General features: G+C 45.6%; 2 protein-coding genes across 2 annotated transcripts in view; one reads left to right on the forward strand and one right to left on the reverse strand.

The window, feature by feature from the left end:
• The window catches only part of LOC144146262 (endothelin-converting enzyme 1-like), a 54419-nt gene extending 53436 nt beyond the window's left edge, over positions 1-983 (reverse strand). Inside the window, exons 1-2 of the mRNA XM_077678223.1 lie at positions 949-983; positions 444-784 (exon numbers count right to left, since the gene is read on the reverse strand). Of these exons, the coding sequence (XP_077534349.1) occupies positions 444-784; positions 949-983 (376 nt within the window). The remainder of the gene's footprint in view (positions 1-443; positions 785-948) is intronic.
• A 7631-nt stretch (positions 984-8614) lies between these two features.
• LOC144145279 (neprilysin-1-like) overlaps positions 8615-23827 on the forward strand; it is a 47308-nt gene continuing 32095 nt past the window's right edge. The window contains exons 1-5 of the mRNA XM_077676832.1: positions 8615-8772; positions 10298-10412; positions 16567-16629; positions 17563-17724; positions 18541-18627. Coding sequence (XP_077532958.1) covers positions 10319-10412; positions 16567-16629; positions 17563-17724; positions 18541-18627 — 406 coding nt within the window. The 5' untranslated portion in view covers positions 8615-8772; positions 10298-10318. The remainder of the gene's footprint in view (positions 8773-10297; positions 10413-16566; positions 16630-17562; positions 17725-18540; positions 18628-23827) is intronic.

Consider the following 23827-nt stretch of genomic DNA (forward strand, 5'->3'; position numbering starts at 1 on the left):
ACGTAGTACAGCGAAGAGTAAACGTAAGAGTCCTAGAAATGTCGGTAAAGATGCGCTTTCGCGATCGCATGATCCAATTTCTGGCAAAAATGTGATCGTATTAAATGCACAAAGATGCAATATTTCTGAGGGGCATTGGCCGGGAATAAAAAGAAAAAAATGTATTAAGCCAAAAAGCGTATTATGCCGAATCGCATAAACGAGATTCAACTGTATACCGCATTCAAGATCATGGCTCAACGTCGCACGCTCAAGAGCCATGCATGCACTCAGAACTGCCTCGTGGAGCGCATATCCTGCCCCAGTGATATGAGCAGAGTATGCAACACCTAGAGATGGCGTGGCAGGGTGTGCCTCACAGTGCTCGATGAAGACAACACCGACCACGGGAAAGCACATTGTGGGTGGATTAGTGATGGATGAAAGTCGTGGGATATACTGACCTGACATCTCGTATTTGGAGCGGGTATCCAAGTCTTGGAAGTGACCATGCATTGACGCATAGCCGGGAACTGGATGGCGCGAAATCCACTGTCCGCAGGCGAACTCGTAGAAGTTGTCGCATGGGTTGACGCTTGTGTTGATGCTTTCTAGGAGCTCAGCTCCTAGAACGGGATAACGGGGCTGAGTTAACTCGAGCACTGGCAAAATTCGCGCGTCTGGGGGAAAAGCACCAACGGTATGTGGCGCAAGTTGAAGGTGAAAGCGCAGTGCTGTTGGGAGTAATGGTAAATACCTCGGCTCTTGCAGGCAGGCGTGGTGCAAACGGCGGGTGCGCCAAATCCTGCAAATAAAAAAAAAAAAAGACTGAACAATGGTCGACGACCAAACCGAGTAGTTTAAACGACCAAAGCTTTTGCACCCTCGGCATGGTGTTGTTCCATTTCGCTTAGTCGGTTAATAACACTGGTGCTTTTTTCTGTCTACGGCTTTATTGGTTTTACCCACCGAATTTCCAATTTGTGGCGTAACACCACAGACATCATCGCTTATACTTTGTTGCATGCGACATCGTTTCACCGGACATTCTTTTCTGGACTTTGTTGCTTCTGTGCAGAGCTTTGGACTTTCAGACACATAGTGGGCGGCTCCGGCAAGTCTACCCTAGACCCCCCCTAACATCCATTTTTTTCACGGAGCTTTGGGTGAGAGCCTTGGCCAGCTCGGGCCTCGAAGATCAGATACGCCTGATCGAAAGGGCTGTCTCTATGAAGGGCGCCTCTCTGAAGTATTTCCTTGTTTTAATTAAAATTTATTATCTCTCTCTCTCTCACCGAGAGAGAGAATAAATGCAAAAAACTGCAAACAAGAACGCACCCGAAAAAAATCGTTTTCACCACATTCTAGTAACGAGTTTTATCGCTTAAATGATGGCAGCCACTTACCCCCCTGCATCTCCCCTTCCATTCTCAGTAATGGTTCGGAGTGTAAAGGTATTTGAATTCAACTTTGAAAGTGGAAACGGTGAACAAACGTGCGTTGTTTTCATTGCGACCAAACCTTCTTGCTGCTAAACCACCAGGGTTTCTTAGCAACGGCGTTTTTTCTGCGAGGCAACAGAGACGCGACTACGGCAGGGACACATTCCGGGCTGCAATAGCTGTAGAAACGGGGAAGCACCCAATTTAAACATTTCTTGATCAGCGATGCTGGATCGGCGCTGTTTGACGCCAAGAGAGAGGCGCACAAAATGAAAAAAAAAAAAAAAAACGCTCAAAGCGAGAGCTTTCACTATACGAGATCATACTCGGTAACGCCAAGGTTCCTGAATTTTTGTTTTGGGGGAAACGCCTATAAATTCAGGCATTCCATATTTTTCTTGCTGTGTAAGAATTTTTAAATGTGCAAATTTGTCAATTTGTCTTTCTGTAACCGACGCAAGAAAAATCTCGTAGACGTGAATTTCCGCACACGTATGTGCACGTTCTTCTATTACGTGTACGAGGGTGTCTACAATGTTTTTACAGGGCGAAACTCGCGTGGAGTAAAAACAAATAAATATACAACAGATATCCCACCGCCCCGCTAGCAACATTATCCTTTTTTTGTTTTTCAAGGAGAATTTTACGTTTCCGGACAAAGGGCGTTAAACTAATCGCTGCCCACCAGACACGGCACCAAAACAAAAAGTAGGAAGCAATTGAAATAATACTTTCATTTTCCATTTTCGTTTTTCTTTTTTCTTTTTCATTTTTCATTTTCTTTTTTCATTTCATTTTTCATTTGATTTCATTTATCTCATGTTTTTAATATATGAGGAGCCGGTTCTATCTGATAAACTGGTTCCATCTTACAGAGGACAAACACAAGTAGTAAGAATCAATTATCATCAAAAATTACAAGTACAACTAAGACATCATCGTAAATAACGTATTGAATGTAAAACCATTAGTGTTCAGCCGCCAACAAATATCGCGGTATTGTGGGAGCCTCCACAGCGCACTCTATCGCTGGTGACTGCTGTATGGCCGGGTGAAAAGCGGCGAAAGTGTGAAGTCGCCGCGTCGCGCGCTGAGGTCGTGTGTCCATTCAGTGCCATCACCCTTCGTTTTCCTTTGCGTCCTTTTCTCCTTGTTTCCTTTAATATAACTGAAGTTCTCGCTGAGTCTTCTTGCTAGTCGAAGAGCTAGTCTTGACGTTGGGAAGTCGCAACGTTAGGGCTTACGGCGCGCTAAAGAACGTCATGGTCACTGAACGCCATGCTGGGAGTACGGGCTGTCCACGTAAAAGTTCGAAGCGCAGTTTTAGGCCTAACGTCAGTTTGACACATTCCCGCATTCTTATCGCCTTCGACTTGATAGTTCTTTGGCGCCATCTGTTGGAGCAGCGTCGAACGATCGCAGGTTTCGGAGGACGCCGCATGATGGCGTCCTCCGATGATGACGCCGCATGATGGCGCCCTCGACTTCAAGCAAAAAAAGTCATCAACCAGAAACGTACTTTGCTACTCGCCTAGACGATTGTTCTGGCCATTCTCTCAAAGTCACAGCCAATGCTTTGAAAACAACTCCACTGGAAAGATCGCACAAGGCTTCCTGATCGCCACTGTGCTCGATACTTAAGAACTAAGCCCGAAATAGGCCCGCGAGAGCACCAGAGCTAGTAAGGCAAACTCGATATACTAAACTTAACGTACTAGATATGAATCATGCAACGATTTCCCCATTTTAGCCAATCATGATGTTAAGGTAGCTCGAAAGATCACTTATAGTATGGGCTCAATTGCAACTCTAACCCAGTGAACAGGTAGGCCGCATCCCATCTTCCTGCTCGAATAAGTGCAAGTTTTGCTTGATTGAAAGTATGGAACAAGAAATGGTGATCTAATAAAAGAAGGTTTTTGCTGTTGAAACCCCGTTCTTGAAGGTCGTAGTCTGCAGAAGTGGGCGAACTGCCTCAATAGCTGTGGAATAAACATCACGGTGTAAACCTTGTGTAAACGGTGTAAACAGGGCCAATTGAATACGGCATGCCAGGTAAGTTTGCGTCAAAGCTAAATTTCCACTGCGCCGCGAGATGGTCTAAGGGACATGAATAATCTATTTAATAAAATGGGGGTAGCAGTCTTCACCACTCTGTAGGCAGTACACGTGCTGCATCTTGGGTACCTGTTGAGAGGACTTGGGCAAGAATGATTTTGTGACTCGGCCCGACAATTTTACAAGGGCGTAATATAGCATCTTGATGCACTATGGAAGAAAAAGGTGTTACTACTTACCAAATGAAGCATTTATCACCACAAGAAGCGCAACAGCTTTTCGAAAAATAACTCTCTTTGTTACTGTTTTCATATTGATGACGCAATATAGCGTAGCAAAATTAGAAAATGTCTAGTAAAAAAGAGTCTATCCTATTTAGACAAGACAGAAACCAAAACCCTCAGGAGCCGTTACCGACAGGCTGACCTAGCCCGATAATTCCACCATAGCCTTCTGCCACCCGACCGGTGTCCAAAAAGTCACGTGACAAAGTCCAATACATATGAAAACCATCCGAGCATAGCACGCTATTGAGAATAATATTTATGACCCTGGTAGTATTCGCGGTAGGTCTATGGGAACCTGTGTTCTTTTGTGTTCGACTAGCGCTGCATTTTTCACATGACTTCAGCAGCGTATTGCACCGGCAATGGCAGGCTATAATGGAAAGGACGATTGCATTTCCGCTGTAGTATCAATAAAAAAAAACGTATTGCGGGAATAATGGAAGGAATGTGGACGTAGGGATCTACAAAACTGCGATCGCGACGGTAACTTTGCCATGACGTTTGAAAGGGGTCATTAGGTTTCGTTTGGCAGTTGCTAAGGACGTTTAGACCTATTTGTTTTACCTTGGTCGCACTTTATTTCTTTCCAGTCGCAGTGAACTCCGGAGGTGCGTGACTCTAACTGAAGCCATCCATTATGCAATAATAGTACTGGGGGAGCAATGTGTTAGGACGTAAGTCTGAAATGGCCCATTGAGCGGAAGAGCCGGCGTCCGGCTTTGGCGTCCGTAACAGGAAAACAGAAAAACGGTTCCTTTGGTGGCGTTCCCTATCCGGAGCCTAAATTCTGGAGTAGCGAGAGGTTTTCCTCCGCACCAGCGCACCGTACATGAATGGGGGAGCGGAAGAACAAGCAGCAGAATTTCCCGTCGTCGTCATCTCTCCCATTACAAGGTGGCAGGAAGAAGGAGCGGCGCAACGTGTAGGAGACGGATCAAAGCCATTCGAAGGTGTTTATGGATGTCGAGGCACAGCGGGTGAAGTGGCAAGATTCTAAGGCCATTCGGCAACGCAAGGCGGAAGGAAGACGTCTAAGATGTTCTACTGGGCATTCATGTTTTCGCGTTCCCAACCAACAAGAAGTGTTCAGGCTTCGTCGAATTTTGCAGCGAAGCTGTATATATATATTTCGGTGTCCCCATCAAGCGTGCGTGGACAAATCGGCGAAGAACGGACATTTTTCGTCACCAGAGGTTATGTTTTGCGTTGCCTTTTTGAAGGGCGCCTGGAGTGACGTTTTGGCCGGTGTTTTTCCCGTTCGAACACGCGCACATCACCGGTCGCCTTTTATGCGTGTACGTATAAAAGAGGGGGGGGTGAACATATGAACGTATGCCTGCATGCCCCGCGCGTGCGGCGGCATGCACGCGCGGGCAGTCTTGATACGCTCACAGATGACATCTCTTTAGGCTTGTTTGAGATTTCAGTGTAGACGTCTCATGGGCGGATGCGATCTGACTGCTGTCCTCCGCGTTGTCAAGCGGTTTGGGTTAGGGTGTTTACACAGACAGTACGATGCTTATGACGCGGGAGGAAAATGGACAGCCCAATGTTTGTCCGCTAGAATAAATCTTTAGCCTTTCTGAGTATCATTCAGCTAATTAGCTAGAAAGTGTGCTCAACCAAAAATACAAATGAACGTGTTGTTTGGGCGCAGGTTTGCTGGTAATCTTTCTTCACATAGTGGAAAGGCCCTTTTTTTTCTCCAGAGGGCTTACATAGCCAAACTGTAGCGGATAATTGTATCCTGTGGTGCGAGAGATCATGCTACAGTGAATGCGACACTGTTATAGTGCCGAAAAGTAATGATTTTGACAAACTGCGTAAGGAAGAAGGATATCATCCCATTTCTGTATGCAATGTAAATTATAAAGTATACGCTAGCCTGGCACACTCCCATAGGGGGAACCAGAGTTACCCTAGTGCATGCCACGATGACGTCACGCTATACAGTAAGAGCTCGTTGATTCGAACTCGGTTAACTCGAACTTCCGGTTAATTCGAACTCACTCGCTTGTCCCGGCATAACCCTGCATATTTCAGTGGGGGAAAACTCCCGATAATTCGAACGCGTCGGCATCCAGAACGGTTAATTCGAACTGGGATCCCCTGGTGTCCATCGCTTCTCGCAGCAGTCGGCCCAGAGTGATTACAATGTGTTGCAAATCGAAACCAAACCAAATTTCTGGAGATGCAAAACAACGAAACCGAAAAAAAATAACTGACTGATCAATTAATTTCGCTCGCTCTTCGAGCTCCATGAACTAAATTTACGAAATCACCCGCCAAGAACGCGCCGTAGCGCCTAATACGTGATGGTGAGTCCAGAGGTGGCTTCTTTGTGTTCTACCCGCGCAGTGTGCGCGATGTCTATTCATTCTAGCGCCCACCCGATAATTCGAACTTCGCTTAATTCGAACAATTCTATGGTGCCCTTCCAGTTCGAATTGACGAGCTTTTACTGTATTGCGTTACAGCCGAGCATGACGGCACGCGAGTAGAACAAGTGCGTAACACCCACCAATAACTACGATCCTGGGGAAGCCTTGGCGTGAAGTGTCACCAGTTTGCCTCTAGAAGTAATTTGCGTGCAAGGAAGAAGGAACGAAAGCGAAGAAATAGGCGTAAACATGGTGTAGCCGTAACGAAGTTTTAGAGCGAAGCTTCTTATGCTCCACTGATAGCGTCGCTCGCCTCACTAGGGCCGTCCATTGACACGGCCAAAACACACTGAAGGAAAGCCAAATTGAACAATACGTTTCAACAAAGGAACATCAAGCGCCCTAGGGGAAAATAAAAGAACGCTTCCCATGGTCCGAATCCAACCTAGGTCCCTAGCATTATAAAACCGACGTTGTTTATCAGATTGCGCCATTCTGAGTCGGTCAAAGACGTTTGGATTTTAGCTTTTGACTTTGACTTAGGTTGCATTGGAGAAAGCTTCGCGTTCTAACCATCTTTCTCTTCGCACCTAAGGAAGAAGGAACTTAAGAAAGAAGCTTTGAATTTTTTTTGAAAAAGTATACTTCTAGGGAAGCTATAATGATTTCGCTTTCAAATCACGTAAACAGATTTAAGTGCCCCAATAAATTTCTTTGTTTTTTTGTTTTCATTTGTATTTTTTTACGAAGGCCTAAATCGGCCCTGTTATGAGGATGAAATGTGGGAACTTCTCTAAATAAGGTTTTTTGCTCCGATACAAGGCAATGCCCACACTGCCCAGTTCTTTCACCATTTGAAAGTTGTTAGCGTTAAATCTTTATATTCTTTCCGATTGTGTGGATGCTACAAAACGGAACTTAACAAAAGAGAACCCACTTTGGCTGAATTAGCTAACCTAAGAATGAATGATCCAAGTTACTGCCCTCGCCATCCTGGGCCTTACAAAATTGATACATGCCGGACAGATTATGGTACACAGATGCTGAAATATCGTCTACCGTCCATTCTTCATACGTTATCACGTGAAAGCAACACAGATATCACTTTCACCTCATTCAAACGCTTACGGGAAAATTTCTTGTAGTTTTTTGCACTTGCACACAAACGTATTTTTTCTCTCCCCTTTTGTTACTCGCCCACCTATCTCTTTATCACCCCCTTTCTCCTCTCGAATGTTTATATCCCCTTCCTCCCCCTCCCCACCACACTGGGTTGTATGCAGGTGAGCCCCCAGTTGGGCTCAATAATATCCCCAGTTCACTTCCTTTCCTTTTCACCCGAACCACCTAGTAGTAGTAGTAGTCCCTTATGTCTCTTTTGCGATGCATGACTGCAATGACTCCGCATTGTGCCGAATTCTTTGCCTTGTGCGTACTTTTTCTTGTGTCTGAGCTGTTCTCTCTCCCTCTCTTTGACGTCTTCCCCCCCTTTTTTTTCCTTTTAGCCTGATATGCTTTTTTCTTCTTTATGTATTTGCGTTGTTATTCATGGGAATTTGCTGAGTCACTTGTCATGGATTACTGATAATGTACAGATAAAGTGGTGCATTTTCCCCTGTATGTTTCACCCTATGAAATCTTTCATAGCAATCATAGCAATTTCAGCAATCGGACTGTAAATATCTTTGTTTCGGAATCCGAATCTGTATTTTTTGATTTTCAATTGATGCACTGTACGGCAGATTTGTTAATAGTGTACCCTGTGAAACATTTCCACTGTTTGCAAAGCAGGGGGTGCCGGCCCAGCCAAGCCTTGTCATGGCTTTTTCCCTGTACCTCCCAACGTCGTGTGATGTTAAATAAACTTGAAACTTGAAGCTATGCGAAGGAGCGAAGGGGTACCCTGGGCAAAGAATGCTCACCGCATTACAAAAAAAAATTCTTTGCGTAATAAATTAAAATCTGAAAGTCCTAGAGCGTTGGAGGAACACCTGGATGTTAGAGGGATGCCACGTTGTGAAAGCTAAAAAAATATTTCGGCTACCTAGGATTTTCTAGCGTTGACAAAATGTCCCGGATACAGCGTAAGAACTTTTTATCACTCCCATCCCGGTCGTCTCTGGTATGTTCTTTCTCAGAAACCCGGCCCGCCGGCGCAAAGAATCAAATCGGGGACGTCGTGGTTGAACGCACACAGTCTATGTGAAGTGCTGGTAATCCTTTGCGCACGTACGACGAGTAAAGTTGTGTGCCCATCAAGCCCTTTCGTCATAGGGAAGGATTTCTTCGAAATTAGCTGCGACGTTCAATTTCTCTTTCTCCGATTTCACGTTACAATATGTTAAAAAATGAACACAGCGCAAGAAAATGTTCTCACAAACGTTCAGGACAAGGACCCGCCCTAGTGGTTTTGATGGAAGACCTCTCTGTGAGAAAACACAAAGGGTCGGCGGGGCCTTCTTCCCGGCAGCCACTTGGCCCGCAGCTGCTCTCGCAAATGCCACGCGTTTTGACTTCTGGAGCTGTGACGACGACGTCGGCGCCTGACGGCGACGTCAGGTTAGATTGCTGCAAAGATGGCCGCCTTGACGGCTCGCTGCCGAAGACGTTGAACGGGAAACAGGGGTGAGTATGCACTGCTTCATTTTGCGCTTTGGATTCCCCATCTCTTCGACGCGTACATGTCAATACGTCTTGCGATGAAGGTGATGGTGGCGCTCTGAGGAAGGATTTCCACAGGTAGCATTTCGAAAGAGGTAATAACGTTTAAGCAGTAATCTGACATTTACTTTGGACAACTCAGATTATAACCGGTAAAATCTTGACTCTAGGAACTCCCGTTTTAAAATTTTGGAAAACAGTGTGATCCGGCGAATTCCTGCGTTCGTACATGGAAAGAAGTTCGTGTGAAAGTTTTCGTTTTGTTGGCTGCCGTGGGTGGTTTCTACGTCACTTACCGATAGGAGAATCTTTGGTTGAGAACCAGTTAATTGAAACAATATGGCCGCTCCCTAGTATTTTAATTGCCTTACACTTGTGTGTCGGAATCGTTCCATAAGTGGAAGGAAGAAATTGTTTATTGATCACAAACGATGCTCAGGCTTTAAATGACACTATATTCGGCAATACTGTGCGTAAATGTGCGATTTATGTTGCAGATCAAAATCATGCATAGTGTAGAGGGTATTGGATTGTATGCTCCACCACAAGTTATGTTGAGAGAATTCACGTTAACTGCGTTTAATTTTCGAAAATACGCACTGCGGATGAAATAGCGTGGATGGTTAAGTATGCGATATCATCTGCACTGACAGTTTATGGAACAGGAATAAATCCTTTATCGTGTTTTATGTTTTTAAAACCCACGGGTTAGAAGAGCTAGACTACACTCTGGAGAATATCCTTCGAGCTGAGTATTCCGAAGAATGTCAAGTATTATTAGAACAGCAAAGACTATTAAAGGCGCTTTGTCAATTTTGTTAGGCAAAAAAAAAAACAAGCCTAAAAATTAAATTGATGAAGGGCGCGTTCTGATGATATAAATCGCGGAAGTCGATGCTTTTTAGCGTATGGTAGGAGGCCTGAATATACTATTGCCGTTGAGAAAGAATACTGCCCCCGTGACCCATGTGTGTAGCGATCGTAACAAGCCCACGCAAGCGTTTACGAGATGGGATTCGGAAAAGTGGAATAGCCTTCTACGTGAATTGTCGCAGAAAACGCTCTTTCATAGTTTTTCCTGCGAGAACAATTAGGCCTAGTCAAAAGAAGAGAAAACAAACGTACTACGTACTTTATGTCCACGTTAAGTTATATAAGAGCCTGAATGAAAAACTAAGTTTTTTTTTCAATATGTTCAGTAGAATGCATGCACAGATGCGCATCGATTGCTCGTTTTGGCCGCTTGCACCTTTTTGCACTACAACGTTTATGCTTTTTTAAGATACCAAGTGGCATTGCTTAGCACTGCACCATATCCCTGTGTAACCCATTTTCTGCGTCATTTCTGTTTTAAGAAATCTTATGCTTTCATTAGCACTCAGGAGTCCTGATTTGCAATGCTGAGTAACAGTTTATTGTTTCGTTTTACTGCAAGTATTGTTAAGAATAAAAATATTTCTTGCGCAAACTTTTTCTTGTGCCCCACCAGGAAACGGATGACTCGCAAAAAATGCGAACAATCGATTCAAACGTATTTATTGCTTTGTGGATTTTGTCCGCTTTTACGTGGCACGTGACTTGCAAAACAAGAAGCGCATCCACAGGTACGCCCACATCATGTTTTCCAATATTTCACATATGCACACTTCAAACGACTTGAAATTCTATGCCAAGGGTTGCTCATGCTTCGTGTGTAGGGCAAAGGTTACGCTAAGTCGATTGGAGTGAATGGCAAGTCTCTAATTAGACTGGTATTGTATTTTGCGTACGTTTTTATTCGGAGTGATTTAATTGTTTCGTGTTAATCTGGCAGCTAATAATGGGAGCCTCGTGCACCGTACGCCTGACGTTTTTCCACACTATGTTAATGACTATATATGCCGCATTCCCGCCTCCGTATGCTGACATTTTCTAAGATTACTCTGAAATGAACCACTCACATCCCCAGAGGGGTTTCCCAGTTATGACTCCGGAGTCAAACGGCTTCGTTTCTATAGAGGCGGTTCTCGTGTGTACAACAGATAACTGACAGCCCTTGCTAAGCGCATTCTTCTGATCACCAGCAAATCATTTGCATGATGTACCCTCAATATGTGGATGCCGTCAGATATCAAACAGTGGAATGCGGATTGATTTCGGCCAATCGTTCAGAACTTTTTAAAGCAGCGTTTGTGATCGCCTTTAAAAAACGAGAGCCCTTCTCCAGTGCTCCTTTCTGGACCGCAGTTACAATTATGAACTATGAATTAGTGTCTACCAAAGGAGCCTAAAACAAATTTGCGCCGTCGGCAGGAATCACTAACATTCTCACCCAGATTCAGCAGCATGTGCAGCTAAAAGTAAGAAAGCGCAAGCACTAATCATAGTACGACAAGAATAACAGCTCAGGCTTTGTTTTAAGTGCGGATCACTTTAGGGGTCCGGCAGGTCATTATAGCTCGTCCGGTGTCACGGTGTTTGCCACCGTAGTAACTCGTAGCGCGTCAAGCCCCCAAACAGGGGCTTCTAAAAGATCACCGCCTTCCCTGATCGGAATCCAACGTGGGTCCCTCGCGTCACGAAACCGATGGTAATTTCATTGGGCCACGCAGACGCAGGCACACGTTCTTCATATGCAAAGTGTTGGGGGTGATCTCTGCGCTGGGGCGCTGCCACGAGGGCTGCCGTTTCTAGGCCGCAAATGAGCGCACAATAGCAGAAAATAAAGAAAGAATCATGAATTAATACATTAATTACCACAAATAACGAAAACTTAATCCAGTGTCTACTTATAGGCATGATGATGATGATGATGATGTTGATTAGTGGCTCTCCCTTTGAATCGGGGCGTCGGTTGTCAGAAACCGACTTGCCTGTTTTATTCCACTTACTTGCCATACTCCTAGCTAACACGATAGATTTGCTTCCTCCCCCCCCCCCCCATCTCCCCCTCACCTCTGTTTTAAACTCTCATCGCTCCCACCCCTCTTTTTTTTCCCCCGCTGTTCTAAATTCTTACCCATATGATTACTCCGCCTGCGTACCCATCCCTTCCCTAGTTTTCCTCCGCCACCATTCCAGTCGCCTCTTCGTCACCTCTATGGCCTTGAAGTTGATGTTCCCTCTCGCCCCAAATCCCAAAGCCTCTGCCAACGTCGTTTCCCCCTCACCCTGCGGTTGTCGTATCTCTGTGCAGCCTCTGACAATATGGTCTATAGTTTCCCGATCACTGCCGCAGCATGCACATGTTTCATCCTGCCGCCTGTAGGTACCCGTGTATGCCCGGGTTCCCAGGCACCCCGCCCGTGCTTCGAAGAGCAATGCACTGCCTCTCGTATTGCCATAGAAACCTTAGTTCCTGATGTCTAGTTTCGCTATCCTATAAGACGCCAGGGTTTTTTTAGCTTGCATTCTCTGTGCCCACTTTGTCGGCTCTGCTGCCTTTACCTGCTTTTTAACTGTTGTGTACACCCCGCCTTCCCCTACCGACTTTCCGGGCCGCTTGGTCAGCTGTCTGGTCCTCCGTCTCCACCGCGTGTCCATGCTCCTCATATACAGGTACTTAAACACCCTCGCGGCCCATTTTTCGTCCTCCATGTCACGAAGTTGCTCCTCAAACTTTATCTCGCTCTGCGCCTCCCTCACCTCGAAAGACGACCAGCCCATATTCCCCTGTACCGCTTCGTTTGTAGTTTTGCTGTGGGCCCCTAGGGCCAATCTGCTACCGCCCTCTGATTACCTCCAGGCCCGCTTGGGTCTCTGGTTTCATGCACGGAACAAAATTTCCGAAAGTTAATCCCGGTACCATGACCCCTTTCCGGACTCCCAAAACAGCCTTGTACTTGCTGTATCCCCAGAGGGCTCTATGCTTCATTATAGCCGCGTTCTGTCTTCCTTTCGTCTTAAGGTGAGCCTCATGCGCGTGCGTGCAATCTTCGCTGTCGTTGAGCCATACTCCTAAAGATTGATACTTTTTCATTTTTCACGAGCTGCGGCGCCCTCTCTGGACTACTTTCGGTACCAACGCCAGGCTGATACTGAAACTTGTCAAGAGAGAGCGCCACGGCCCCGTTGGCGAATCACTGCTCCGCACTTCCCAGGCTTCACATTGTGGAACTGCTTCACCTCTTTTAATCTTAAGTCGTGCGCTTTCTGTTATGTAGACAGAACTAGTAGATATAGTTAGAAGTAGGAGGTTTTTTCTCCGTCGAGTGCATTGAAATGGCTTGACTTGGCGTACTTATCCCGGAGAGAAATGCGACGTACTGGCAAGACACTGCGTAGCTGTGCGGCGGTCTTCACGATGCACCTGCGTGTTCTCAAAGAGACGCTTTACAGTAGGGATAACATTATCGCTTTACGCACATCGGCTCTGAGCTGACAGACTCTAAATGCTACCCAAACTTTGCCCTTCAGTTTGGCCAGTCCAGCGACGGTCAGTCTAAAGAACGCCATTTGCCTGGGAGCCGAAAATTTCCTCGAGACATTTCGTTACTTTGTCGTCATTTGACCATTCTATTATGACCTTATGTCTGTAAATGTTCTACTCCTGATAACTCTTACATTCGCACTTAATTTTGTATTTGCCGTAAGAGAATTTCTAATTATTTCACCTCCATAAGGCGGCTAATTAATTGGTGGGCGTAGATACTTATGTGGTCGCATGCGTTTGGGCGTTTATGCGTGCGCCATATCGCGATCCATCCCGACGTTTTTTTCGCTCTATGTTTGAACCGCATCTGGCTAGCGCAACAAGCTACGTCTTTTACTGGGCTTACATTTTGTTATTGGCTACTTTTTTCTACATAACATTTTTATAAGACGCCACCGAGACGGCCTTTTTCAAGGGTCTGAAAAGGAGGTTTAGTATCGAAAAATGGACTGGGATTGGAAGTAACGTTTTAAATGTCAATCGCTAAGCTGTCGTTGCCGTATACGAGGAATTATGTCCGTGGACGAAAGCACTGGATGCTGGTGGCCGTTATATAGAAATATTTGCCGTGGAAACGTCATTCTAATTGATTAAAAAGACGATGTTATGGCGTCGATTGTGCTACTGTAAATTCAGGTACCAGTAGGCTGCCTGTAGTACGGGCTGAATACTGTGCGCGGGAAAAAAGACGTTTTTAACAGGAAAGTGTTTTATGCCGGGTACACAACCCTCGCCGACGTCATGTCCGTCACGGAAATGACATCACCAGAAAAAGTTACATTGACGCGGCGGTGCTAGCAAACGCTCTGCCAACTGAGCCACGAAGTCATGCCGGGATAGCTGTATGAATGCGCTTTATGCCCTTCCCTCTAACTTCTCCAAACAGATGGTGCTGCCGTCTAGGAAAGCTGAAGCGAAGTAGTGCGTCATGACGCTAATGAGCGCCGATAGTTGGCGCCTCGATAGGGCAGCGTATAGCAGCGGAAACTGCTGGTTTATCCGTTCGCCGCCTTGTGGAACGCCGCCGCCGCCGCGTTCCACAAGCTGAGCTCGCCGCAATGCGAGTGTCTGGCGTACACGCCACGGAGCAGGACCAATGTGGTCACATCTTTGTCTAAGCGATCCGCCAGCAGGACGTCGCTCGTCAAGCACGCCCAAGAGAAAGCTGCCGACACTCAAATCATACTCCTTTAAGCTGTAGCGGATCGGGACTTCGCCAAACGGTTCGCTGACAACCTGTTCGGTTTCGTTCGCACAGTTTGCAAGTGCTTGGGGTTTCAATCAGATTTACACAATGCTCCGGCGCGTGTAATCCAGTGTCTGATGTTGATGCGACTAACGGTGCCATGCCGACGAAGTATAAATAGCCATGTGCGATTGCATATCGATGCACAATACCCATTCAAATGCTCCTGTGAAGGCACATTTCACTTTCGTGTCTTACCGATTCCTATGAAAGAAGAATCTACCACGTTTTTTGTATATTACTTTCTCTCAGTGTTAGGACAGAAGTAAATGACGTACTACGTTTTAGTGACCCACTGAGACTCTCTTATAGTGCTCTCTTGCGAGAAATATTGCTAGTGCTTCCTTGCGAGAAATTACGAGGCGTACAAAAGGTAGAAAACAATATGCAGGGCTGAGAGCTTAAAAAAATGAAACAAAAAGAGCGACATAGTGGTAGTAAGAATCGCTGAGCGCACACAGACGCAGCAGTGATAAGAAAGGCAAGAACGAAAAAATAAAACGCAGTGCTAAAAAAAGACTTATTGTATATACTTTTGCACACTTTTTTCAAAATTTTAGAATCGCTGTTCCTGGTGTTACCACCTAGAAAGGTGCAAGATTGAAAAACGATAGGCCATATCACACTTCTTGTGAGTTAGTGTTATTGCAATAAGTTGTAACGATTAACAAACTCTCCGGGAGTTATTCTTTAATGACATGAAGGCACATTTTTAGGAAAAGTGTTACGAGTACTGCCTCTGGTTTGGTTTTGTTGCAATTTTCTTTCACGTGGATATACAATGCGTTGATTGCAACAACGGAACGTAGCCGGTCAAGAGCTGCGATGTGACTGAGTGACGGAGGCAGACGGAAAATCTGAGGGGGCATAAAGTTATCTGATGTGCATAGAGGAGGGATATATGTATCTGACCCTTCAAGGCCACTTCACAAATGACTAAACGCGTTGTCGACACGCCATCAAAGCACTTCAGATGTTGAAAAAAAAAGTTAAATTCGTAAATCCCACGCATCGGTGGGAAACGACGTGAAGCGAAGCTTCAGTTGCGTGTCGTTCTGAATTCGTCCCTTACAAAATGTTTTCAATTTTCGATGTATTTTTCTGTCCCAAACGAGACGCGCTGCTTTCGCACAGCTACGAGACCTTGTTCTGCCAGCTCCAAGCATCGGCCCGAGACCTAAGCGCCACCGGTGCCGCGAAACCACACAAGGCGCTTGCGTGTCCTTGGCTGAGCTTGAAGGTCAAAGGGACGCTGCTAGGCGTTTCCTGAGTTTGCACATGAAGTAGTAAGCTTCGCGAAATTGTTACCGATGCAGCCTAAAAAATTGAATGGCTATATGTGCAGCACCTTTAAACTGCGTTGTTTCGCGATAATGGAGGTGAAGAAAAGCTCCTGCAGTCGTCGCCGAACCTCCTTTCCTGAGACATACACAAGTATAACGGCATAGAGAACTTCGTTTGGGTCCAAGGACGGGATTTTGCTTTTAAAAGCTGTGCAATAGCAGCCACGTAATGAAATTGCGAAAACCATATCGTACAATATCAGCCAGAATATGAGGGTAGGTCATGAGTCTCAGATTTTTAAATTCATTTGCTCTAAAATGTGCATAGAAAAACCTGTTGCGTTTATACTATTTATAGTAAGTTTTAAAGATACCCTGGAACAATTTCTTCAACATTTTTATAAATCTTATAACGCTTTCAGAATGTACTCAACAAGCCCATAGGAGGTCACAAACTACATCAAACTAAAATTTCTTGTCTATGCCAATCAGATAACTTTGAAACTTGCTCAAAAATTTTTTCTCTTTCCCGGTATTGGCGTTCTTCAAACGCTCAGAGTGATGTCATTACAGCCGGGATGCGGCTATTGGCTGGTTTCCTTTTAGTTGCAGCAATAAACAGATACGGTAGCCACTTAAAAAAATTGCCACAGAAGCAAAGCAGAAACGGAAGGCAGATATGCTGCGACTGTAGCTTCCACAATGCTTCCAGATGCGAAGAAAAGAGTACAAGTGTGTTTATCGGAAGTGTTGAAGAGTCCTTTTCAACTCGTTGGGAGTCTTCTGTATTTTGTCTTTTAATGATCTTTTCCCTGCAGGCAAACACACACACGCCTCAAATTCCTCCAACGTTTGCAACACGCCAGCTTGCCACATCAGAGGTAAAAAAAGGCAGTGCCTTTTTCTATTTCTTGTCTCTTCCCTCATCCTTGGTGTAAGCATAAAACATTGCAAAAAATTGCCTGGTGTTTAGTTTAATATTTCACTGAATGGGAACAAGCCGGAAACACTGCCCATTTATTTGCGTTTCCGTCGAGAACACGGAACGTCGGCAACTTTATGGCATCGGAAACTTTATTGGTTAGAGCACTGCACACTACAGTACAAGTGGCAAAAAAATGAATAGCAAACATAATCCCTGTGATTGGTACCTACCTACGCTAGATGCTATTCCTGAATTCACTCATTTAGCCGAAAGTCAGCATTAAACTTTACACCTGCGCAGCCTTATCGAACGTTGTCGGGACGCCTGGCGGCCTATATAACTGTACGTAATTACATTTAGAGGTTTTCGGTAATTACTTTCAAATAAATTAAGTGGGGGTGGAGGAGGGATCAGGGCAATCACAAGAGCGCCTTATCCTGTAATAGAGTACTGCGTTCCTGAAGTGTGTCACCAAAGCGCGTTTACACGGCCCAGCTGACACCGCCAGAATGGGTAGGGGTGGAGTCTTCACGTCGTCGGTATGCAGTGGTACAAAATCGCTCACTCTGGATGACATGACGCGTGACAGCGAGCCAATCATTTAAATGACATAAAAAAAGAACTTGCCTGCTAGCAAATGACCATATAGAAATTATTTTGAATATTGCTGGCGCATTTTAAAATAACTTTATTTAGTGTATATTGTTCAATGCAAGGACATAGGCGTCTCTACGGTATCTTGAATTTGACAATGTTTAGCATCGTAACCGGTCTAGGGCGAAAGCAATGCGCTTTAGAAAATGTCTATTAACGAAAGAATTAGCAGCCATAATGCAAATACAAAACAGCGCAGATTGCTCTAAATAAATTTAAGCCTTTTTATTTTCAGCCAAGTTCATTAAGGCGGCCTTGAACAACAACTACAAGCCATGCGACAGCTTTTACGACCACGTTTGCAACAACTGGATATTTTACAACCCAATCCCAGATGACAAGAGCCTTACCAGCGTTCTTAATGGACTGGACGACCAGCTCAACCGGGATTTGTTGCGTATGGTGCTTTTATTGCCTCGCTCTCTTGGAAGTATCGGGCTGAGAAGAGAGAGGCCTGAAATATTGCAAAGGGATGGGTACAAAAATGACGAAAGAAGGATAAGCGAAGATGAAGGGTGTAGGACCTAGAATTTGCGGGGTCTGGCCTTTCTCATGTCTTTACTCTGCTTTTTTTTGCGCTAGTACTCACGCCCAAGTGCGCGCTAAACCAAGTTTCATCCCTGAAAATGAAGCGCTTTTTAACCTCTTGACGAGGGATTCAGTTTGGCGAACTAAACTTCAGTCACTTTTAGAAGGTGCGTTATAAAGCCTATGGCGAAGGTTTCCTACGTGTAAGTGAATCTTTAGTTTTTAGTTACCTTCTAATAAAAATTAGCGGTCGCAGGCAGTTTTTATTTCAGTTTATTTACAGCCCTGGTTCAAAATATAATTAAGGACAAGGTATTTTTTTTATTTGACACGAGAAGTGAAACTACAAATTTGTAAGTTTGGGAGGTTGCACGTGACGGGTGATATATAGGCCGTCTTGATTTACGTCGTCGCTTACAAAGCAATGTTGAGTAAAACTCGAAGCCATGTTGTCAGAATTGACAGTTTTCTTCAGAATTGGCTCATTACACAGAAATGATTTTTTTGCTCACCGATGTCGGGAGTCACTCATGGTGAAAATGCTTAACGAATGCTTGCCTGTTCTTTTGGGCTGAAACAAATTGTCCTTCGAAAACGTAATTACAAACAGTTTTTCTTAATTTTGAGGCTCAACATCCAGACAGCAACATCTCTCTCCCCTTTAATGTGCACGCTTCGATTTCAGGAGTTTTTGAAAACACAACGTACAAAACAGAACGGCAGAACGTGACTGACAAGGTGCTTGCGTCGTACCACAACTGCATCAACACATGTGAGTCAGTCTGAGAGTAAGTTCCATCAGGCTACCCTCATACAGCCTTTGCTGTGCATTTTCGTTCCCGATGGGAAAGGATCACGGATGAACAACAATCACTTTCTCGCAAATTGTATTGTTTAAACGTTTGAAAGGTAGATGGCACATAAACCTAAGCCGCCAGTGGTAACACAATACTGCACTGCTACTTTACTACTTCTGTACGTTGGAAGCACAACGAACCAAATGGCCATAAAAATGAACATCGTCGAGTGGGTAAGGCTTACGATTCGGTGAGGCTATCTCCGAGTGGGAAATCTTTTAAAGCCTACTAGCTTATTACAAAAAAAGGTAAGGAGCTCGTAGGATTACGAATAATACGACGGGCACATGAGGTACCGATGACCTATTTACTCTCACGTGCCTTAATTTCATGGTGAAAACAGCGCTAAAAGCCGCAGACAGAGATAGGGTAAACACAAACGCGGTGCCTTGTTTGTGTTCACCCTATCTCTGTCTTCGTCTTTTATGCGATGTTTTCACTATTAACATTCATCAACTTTCCCAGTTTTCCGCACTCGTAAGTGCCTTAATTTGTATTAGTACAAAAACCAGGTTATAAGCACTATAGGCAGAGCTAGATGACTGCACAAAATTGTATATGCAAGAGATATCTTGCCGAAATGCGGCAGGATTTTTTTGCGTCGATTTTAACAGCAGAGTTGTTTAAGTTTTAGTTCCGCCGTTGGAGCTTTACAAAAAAAAAATTAAAGCTGTTCCACTCAATGTGAAAGCATTCGGAAGTGCAGAGCAGTGATCTGCCATAAGGGGCTGTATCGCCGTTATACGCTCACTGCTACCACCCCATATTTCGTATTTCCCGCCTTCGCAGTGCTCGCGCGCTCCCTGCCTGAAACTGCGCCCGCGGGAGTTCTGTTCTTTCTACGCTTGCTTTAATTTCGTATGCTGGAGCTGTTTTGCGTCATTTCGAACGCGTAATTTTTTCCTTACGGGGCTGGAGCCTGTCCGCGGCATTTCGAACACACCTGTTTTTTTTCTTGCACGGCTGGAGCCTTTCTGCGTTATTTCGAACGCGCCATTGCTTTCTTTGCGCTGCCGCTTCTTTCGCTTACTATCGTGAAAACCAACCCAACAAGCGTACCTAACTAAATGAACGCGGGCGCTGCAGCTTAATTACGTATATTTTGCCCTAAATGTACCTATAGTTTTCTTTGCGCTAAACAACGGAGAGATGTGGGACAAGCGCCAGCGCTTCGCGAGTTTCGAACGCTTGTGACTGTATAAACTGCTTGGCTTTCGAAACCTCTGGGGTACGCCGCGAATGACAGCGTTACCGCGGGCAACGCCGCCTGTATTAACATTGCCTGACGCGTCGCGCGCTTTTCAATGGGAAGGGTAGGGACGCTTAGTTCAGGCACTGATCCGCTATGTGGCGCGTGCCGGCGGACATTTAGCCTTACGTCACTGCTCGCGAGTCGCGAACGCTGCACCCACTTCTACGACGTGTGTCTGTCAGCTTGCCTGTTGGGCTTCAAGGGCCGTTTCGCTTACATCTTAGCCGCCACGGGGCGCTAGTTCTGTGGCGCACTGGGGATCTCGTTCAACGTGTCGCTCGCTTCATACTTGCTGCATTTTTCCAAAGATAAAGACGGAGGCGGACTGAAATAGTGTAAGAACATACTGATTGTCGGGTAGACATATAGCTAACAGAAAAATGATATTTTCGGATGGGGCAGCCATTATTTTACTGATATTTTTCTTTCTGGAGTATTTAGAGAAGAAAAAATTGCGTGCACGTTTTTTGTTCAGGCGCTCACTTCTACGATTACTTTCCAATAATATCACGTGCTTGTAAACTTCGGAAAATTATATGAAACAAAAGGTTAAGCAGCTGGGATCCCGCCACGCTGTCCGGGCGCGTCTACAGTACAGTCCTCAATTTTAGAAGTGCGTACCGATGCGGAGTGCGAACAGCGGGGTCAAAACAATACCTAAATGCGGAGGGGATAGAGTTGGGATGCCCCACTCAGAAAATTTCAGGGCCTGTGATCCGAGTAGATAAGCGCGCAAAACCGGCATCAGCCTGCGGCAGCGCAAGGGATTTTGCTTTGTGACAAAGGAAGTTTTATCAGTGACAGACCAAGACAGACAGGCATGGTGAAAAACAAGAAGGCGTAGGAGCGCCGCCTCGGGAACGCTAAAAACACTTTCCACTATTTCGCATAGTTTCCGAGAAGCGGCGCTGGCTGGCGGACACGAAAGCACGCTGGAAGGCTACGGAGCGGGGAAGGGTAGGAGAGAGCAACAGGAGAGTGGCTGTTTGGCCATTTTTCGCTCACGCGTTAGGCAATGTTAATACAGGCGGCGTTGCCGCGGGATACCCTGTTGCTCTACTTGGGTCCAGCTGGCGAGCTACGACGACAAGGCGAGAGCCTAAAGTACTCTGCACTTTTAAACTCAGCCCACCCGTGTGTCACGTCGTGCACCCCGGATGGGTAGGAAAAGGTTCCCAGACCAGCCGGCGGCCTCGCAGAAGCCGGTTTTCATACCCCCCGATAGAGGGTGCAGTGGTCTCGCAGGGGCGGGTTCCTCTCCCTCCCGGTAGGGAAGGAAGTAGGGAGGGAGACTCCCGCCGCTGACGTTTAGCTGACGATTCCTGTGCCTGAACTGTAGAATTTGCGCGGCGACGGCGCTACCGTTCTCTGGCGAGCGCCCGTTGACGTTGGAGCCGACACAAGAAAACCGCAGCTCCGTTGTTTCAGAAGATTTCACAGTGGATGAAACTGGGTTTAGTTTTTTTGAGGAGGCTTTTTGTCGTAGCCTCTTTTCTTTGAAGCCGTTTTCAGCAAAGGAATTTTTATTTTTCTCTCGTATCAAAAGGAAGTACAAAACACTCGTGGTTACGCTTTCCCACGTTTACATACTTGGTTCATCCGTTACATTGCAGGACGACATCTCTCCTTGCTATCAATAAAGCAGATACAGAATGAGTGAAAAACTAACATTGCATGAACACAAATACAAATGACGTACACTTCTTGGTACATAAATTGTGCACTGAGAGGACAGCCTGTGTCCTGGGAGGGGGGGAACCACTCCCCCACCCCAAGCACCAGCTCCCTTTACACAAGATGTTTCATTTACTCGGGTCTTCCTTGATACATACACAACTTCAAGACATTCAAATGCAAAAACAAATACAAAAGAAACCGACCATTGGTTTGTTGACTGTACCGCATACACTTATCTGGCCCACCTTCCCATTTGGGGCCACAAGACTTATTTAGATACTCTGAACATGACTTCTGTTTACATAATGCAATTGGAACTGCCTTTGGCATTAGCAACACAATCACATAGTCACCACATGGCTTACACCTGTAAAAACGCGAGTAAGCGGCTTACATTTGCGAGCCCGCTCACTTTGTAGTAGAGTGAGGCGCCAAGTGCACAGGTGCGGGAGGAGAGTCTCCCCCGCCCGAGGCGCCTGCGCCTTTTAAAAGCCTCCCCTTATGTTCCCGTAAACTTGACCCGTACGTTATTGGGGTGCAACAAGTGCACTCGCCTTTATGATCCTCCCGTTATTTCCCTGAAATGTAGCCCCTGTATTGGAGTGCGGCTCAGGCACACCCACTTTTATAAGCCTCCTTTTATGTTCCTGTGAAACGTAACCCGTGTATTGGAGTGCAGCTCAAGTGCACTCGCCCGTTTTGAACCTCAATGAAAGGACAAGACCATTTTCTCAAGAATTCTTCTTCCCCTAAAAAGAAGAGCTCTGCTTCCAGGTTTTCGGTTAGTTTTGTGTGCATGTGGATCAGTAAGTTCCACTGGTTACGTCGGGGGCGTGATTGCTTGACGGCAGTATACCTGTTTATTCACAGTACATAAAGACCAATCGTTATGATAAGCACAGCTAGAGGGTGTCTTGGGCATCGTCTGCCCTCCAGGAAGTCCCGAATGCGGAGTTGTCTATATGCCCTACTCACTATGAGCCAAAATGTTTTGGCGACTGTACATTGGACCATTGCGTGTTCATTTGTCTCCCTCTGATTGCAGTGCACACACTTGTCTGTTGTTGTTGTACCCCATCTCCTTAAGACAGTTCTCGTCTGCAAGACTGACCACTCATACTTCCATGTTACGTCTTGGGCTTCACCTGGTACATTTGCATTGATCAGCGTGCGCCAAGGAAAGTTCTTTTGTTTCTCTTCTAGGTTTTCAGGACTCGTCTCATCTAATTTCTGAGCCAGTTCTATGTTCCTCATGTTTTCTACTTCTCTTTGCGAGTTATGTGTGGTTAGTTTTTTATATGCTGCTATTACTTTGGCGTAAAAGGGGGGTGGCTGAGTTGCCTTGGGTCCATCCAGAGTATGCTGGGGAAATAACCTAGCTTGCGCTCCCAAGAAGTATACACAGAGCCGCCTCGCTGGATGCCCCGTCTGCAGATCAAGGACCCTAAGAACACTTTTCAAAGCATAGGTCGCGGCATAATTGGTTACAGAGGGGATGTTCCACCCCCCGAATTGTCTGGGCAGGCCCAGTTTCCCGGTTTTGACCAGGGCTGTTTTATCCGACCAGAACAGGCGCAATACTTCAGATGTAATTTTAACCGCTATGTATCGAGGGAGGGCAGCTGTCCCGGCTATATACCATACTTTCCCTGTGAGAACATTTAATGCCAGATACCTTTTAACCGCGTATGGAAAGTCGTAAGCTAAGGCTTCGTTTACATCCTCCCTGAGTTGTTTAAGTGTCTGGTGCCATGTCTTAAGTGATACCCCGCTTGACGTGTAAGTAACGCCGAGGATTTCTACATGTGCGACTACTGGGATGCCATATATGTGTTGTTTTTCTGATGGACTTAGGCTTAAGGCTTTACATTTTGTGCAATTTAGTCTTGCACCAGCTAACTCGGAATACTCCTCAAAACAATTAAGTGCGTGCACTAAACTATCTTCGTCCCTTAGACACAAGCTAACATCATCGGCATACGCCGTTACTTTAACTGTCTGACTCCCTGGAAGCTGTAAGCCTAGGATATGCGAGTTATTTTCAACATTTTTCAAGAACGGTTCTATTGCTAGAACAAAAAGTAATGGGGAAAGTGGGCACCCTTGTCGTACCCCTCTTGTTACGCTCAGGCTAGTTGCTACTTGCTTGTTTACTACTAGATCACTCTGCATGTTTTCATAAAGGA

The sequence above is a fragment of the Haemaphysalis longicornis genome, unplaced genomic scaffold (assembly GCF_048455015.1).
Source record: "Haemaphysalis longicornis isolate Haplotype H1 unplaced genomic scaffold, Haemaphysalis longicornis Haplotype H1 scaffold_7, whole genome shotgun sequence".
Lineage (NCBI taxonomy): Eukaryota > Metazoa > Arthropoda > Arachnida > Ixodida > Ixodidae > Haemaphysalis > Haemaphysalis longicornis.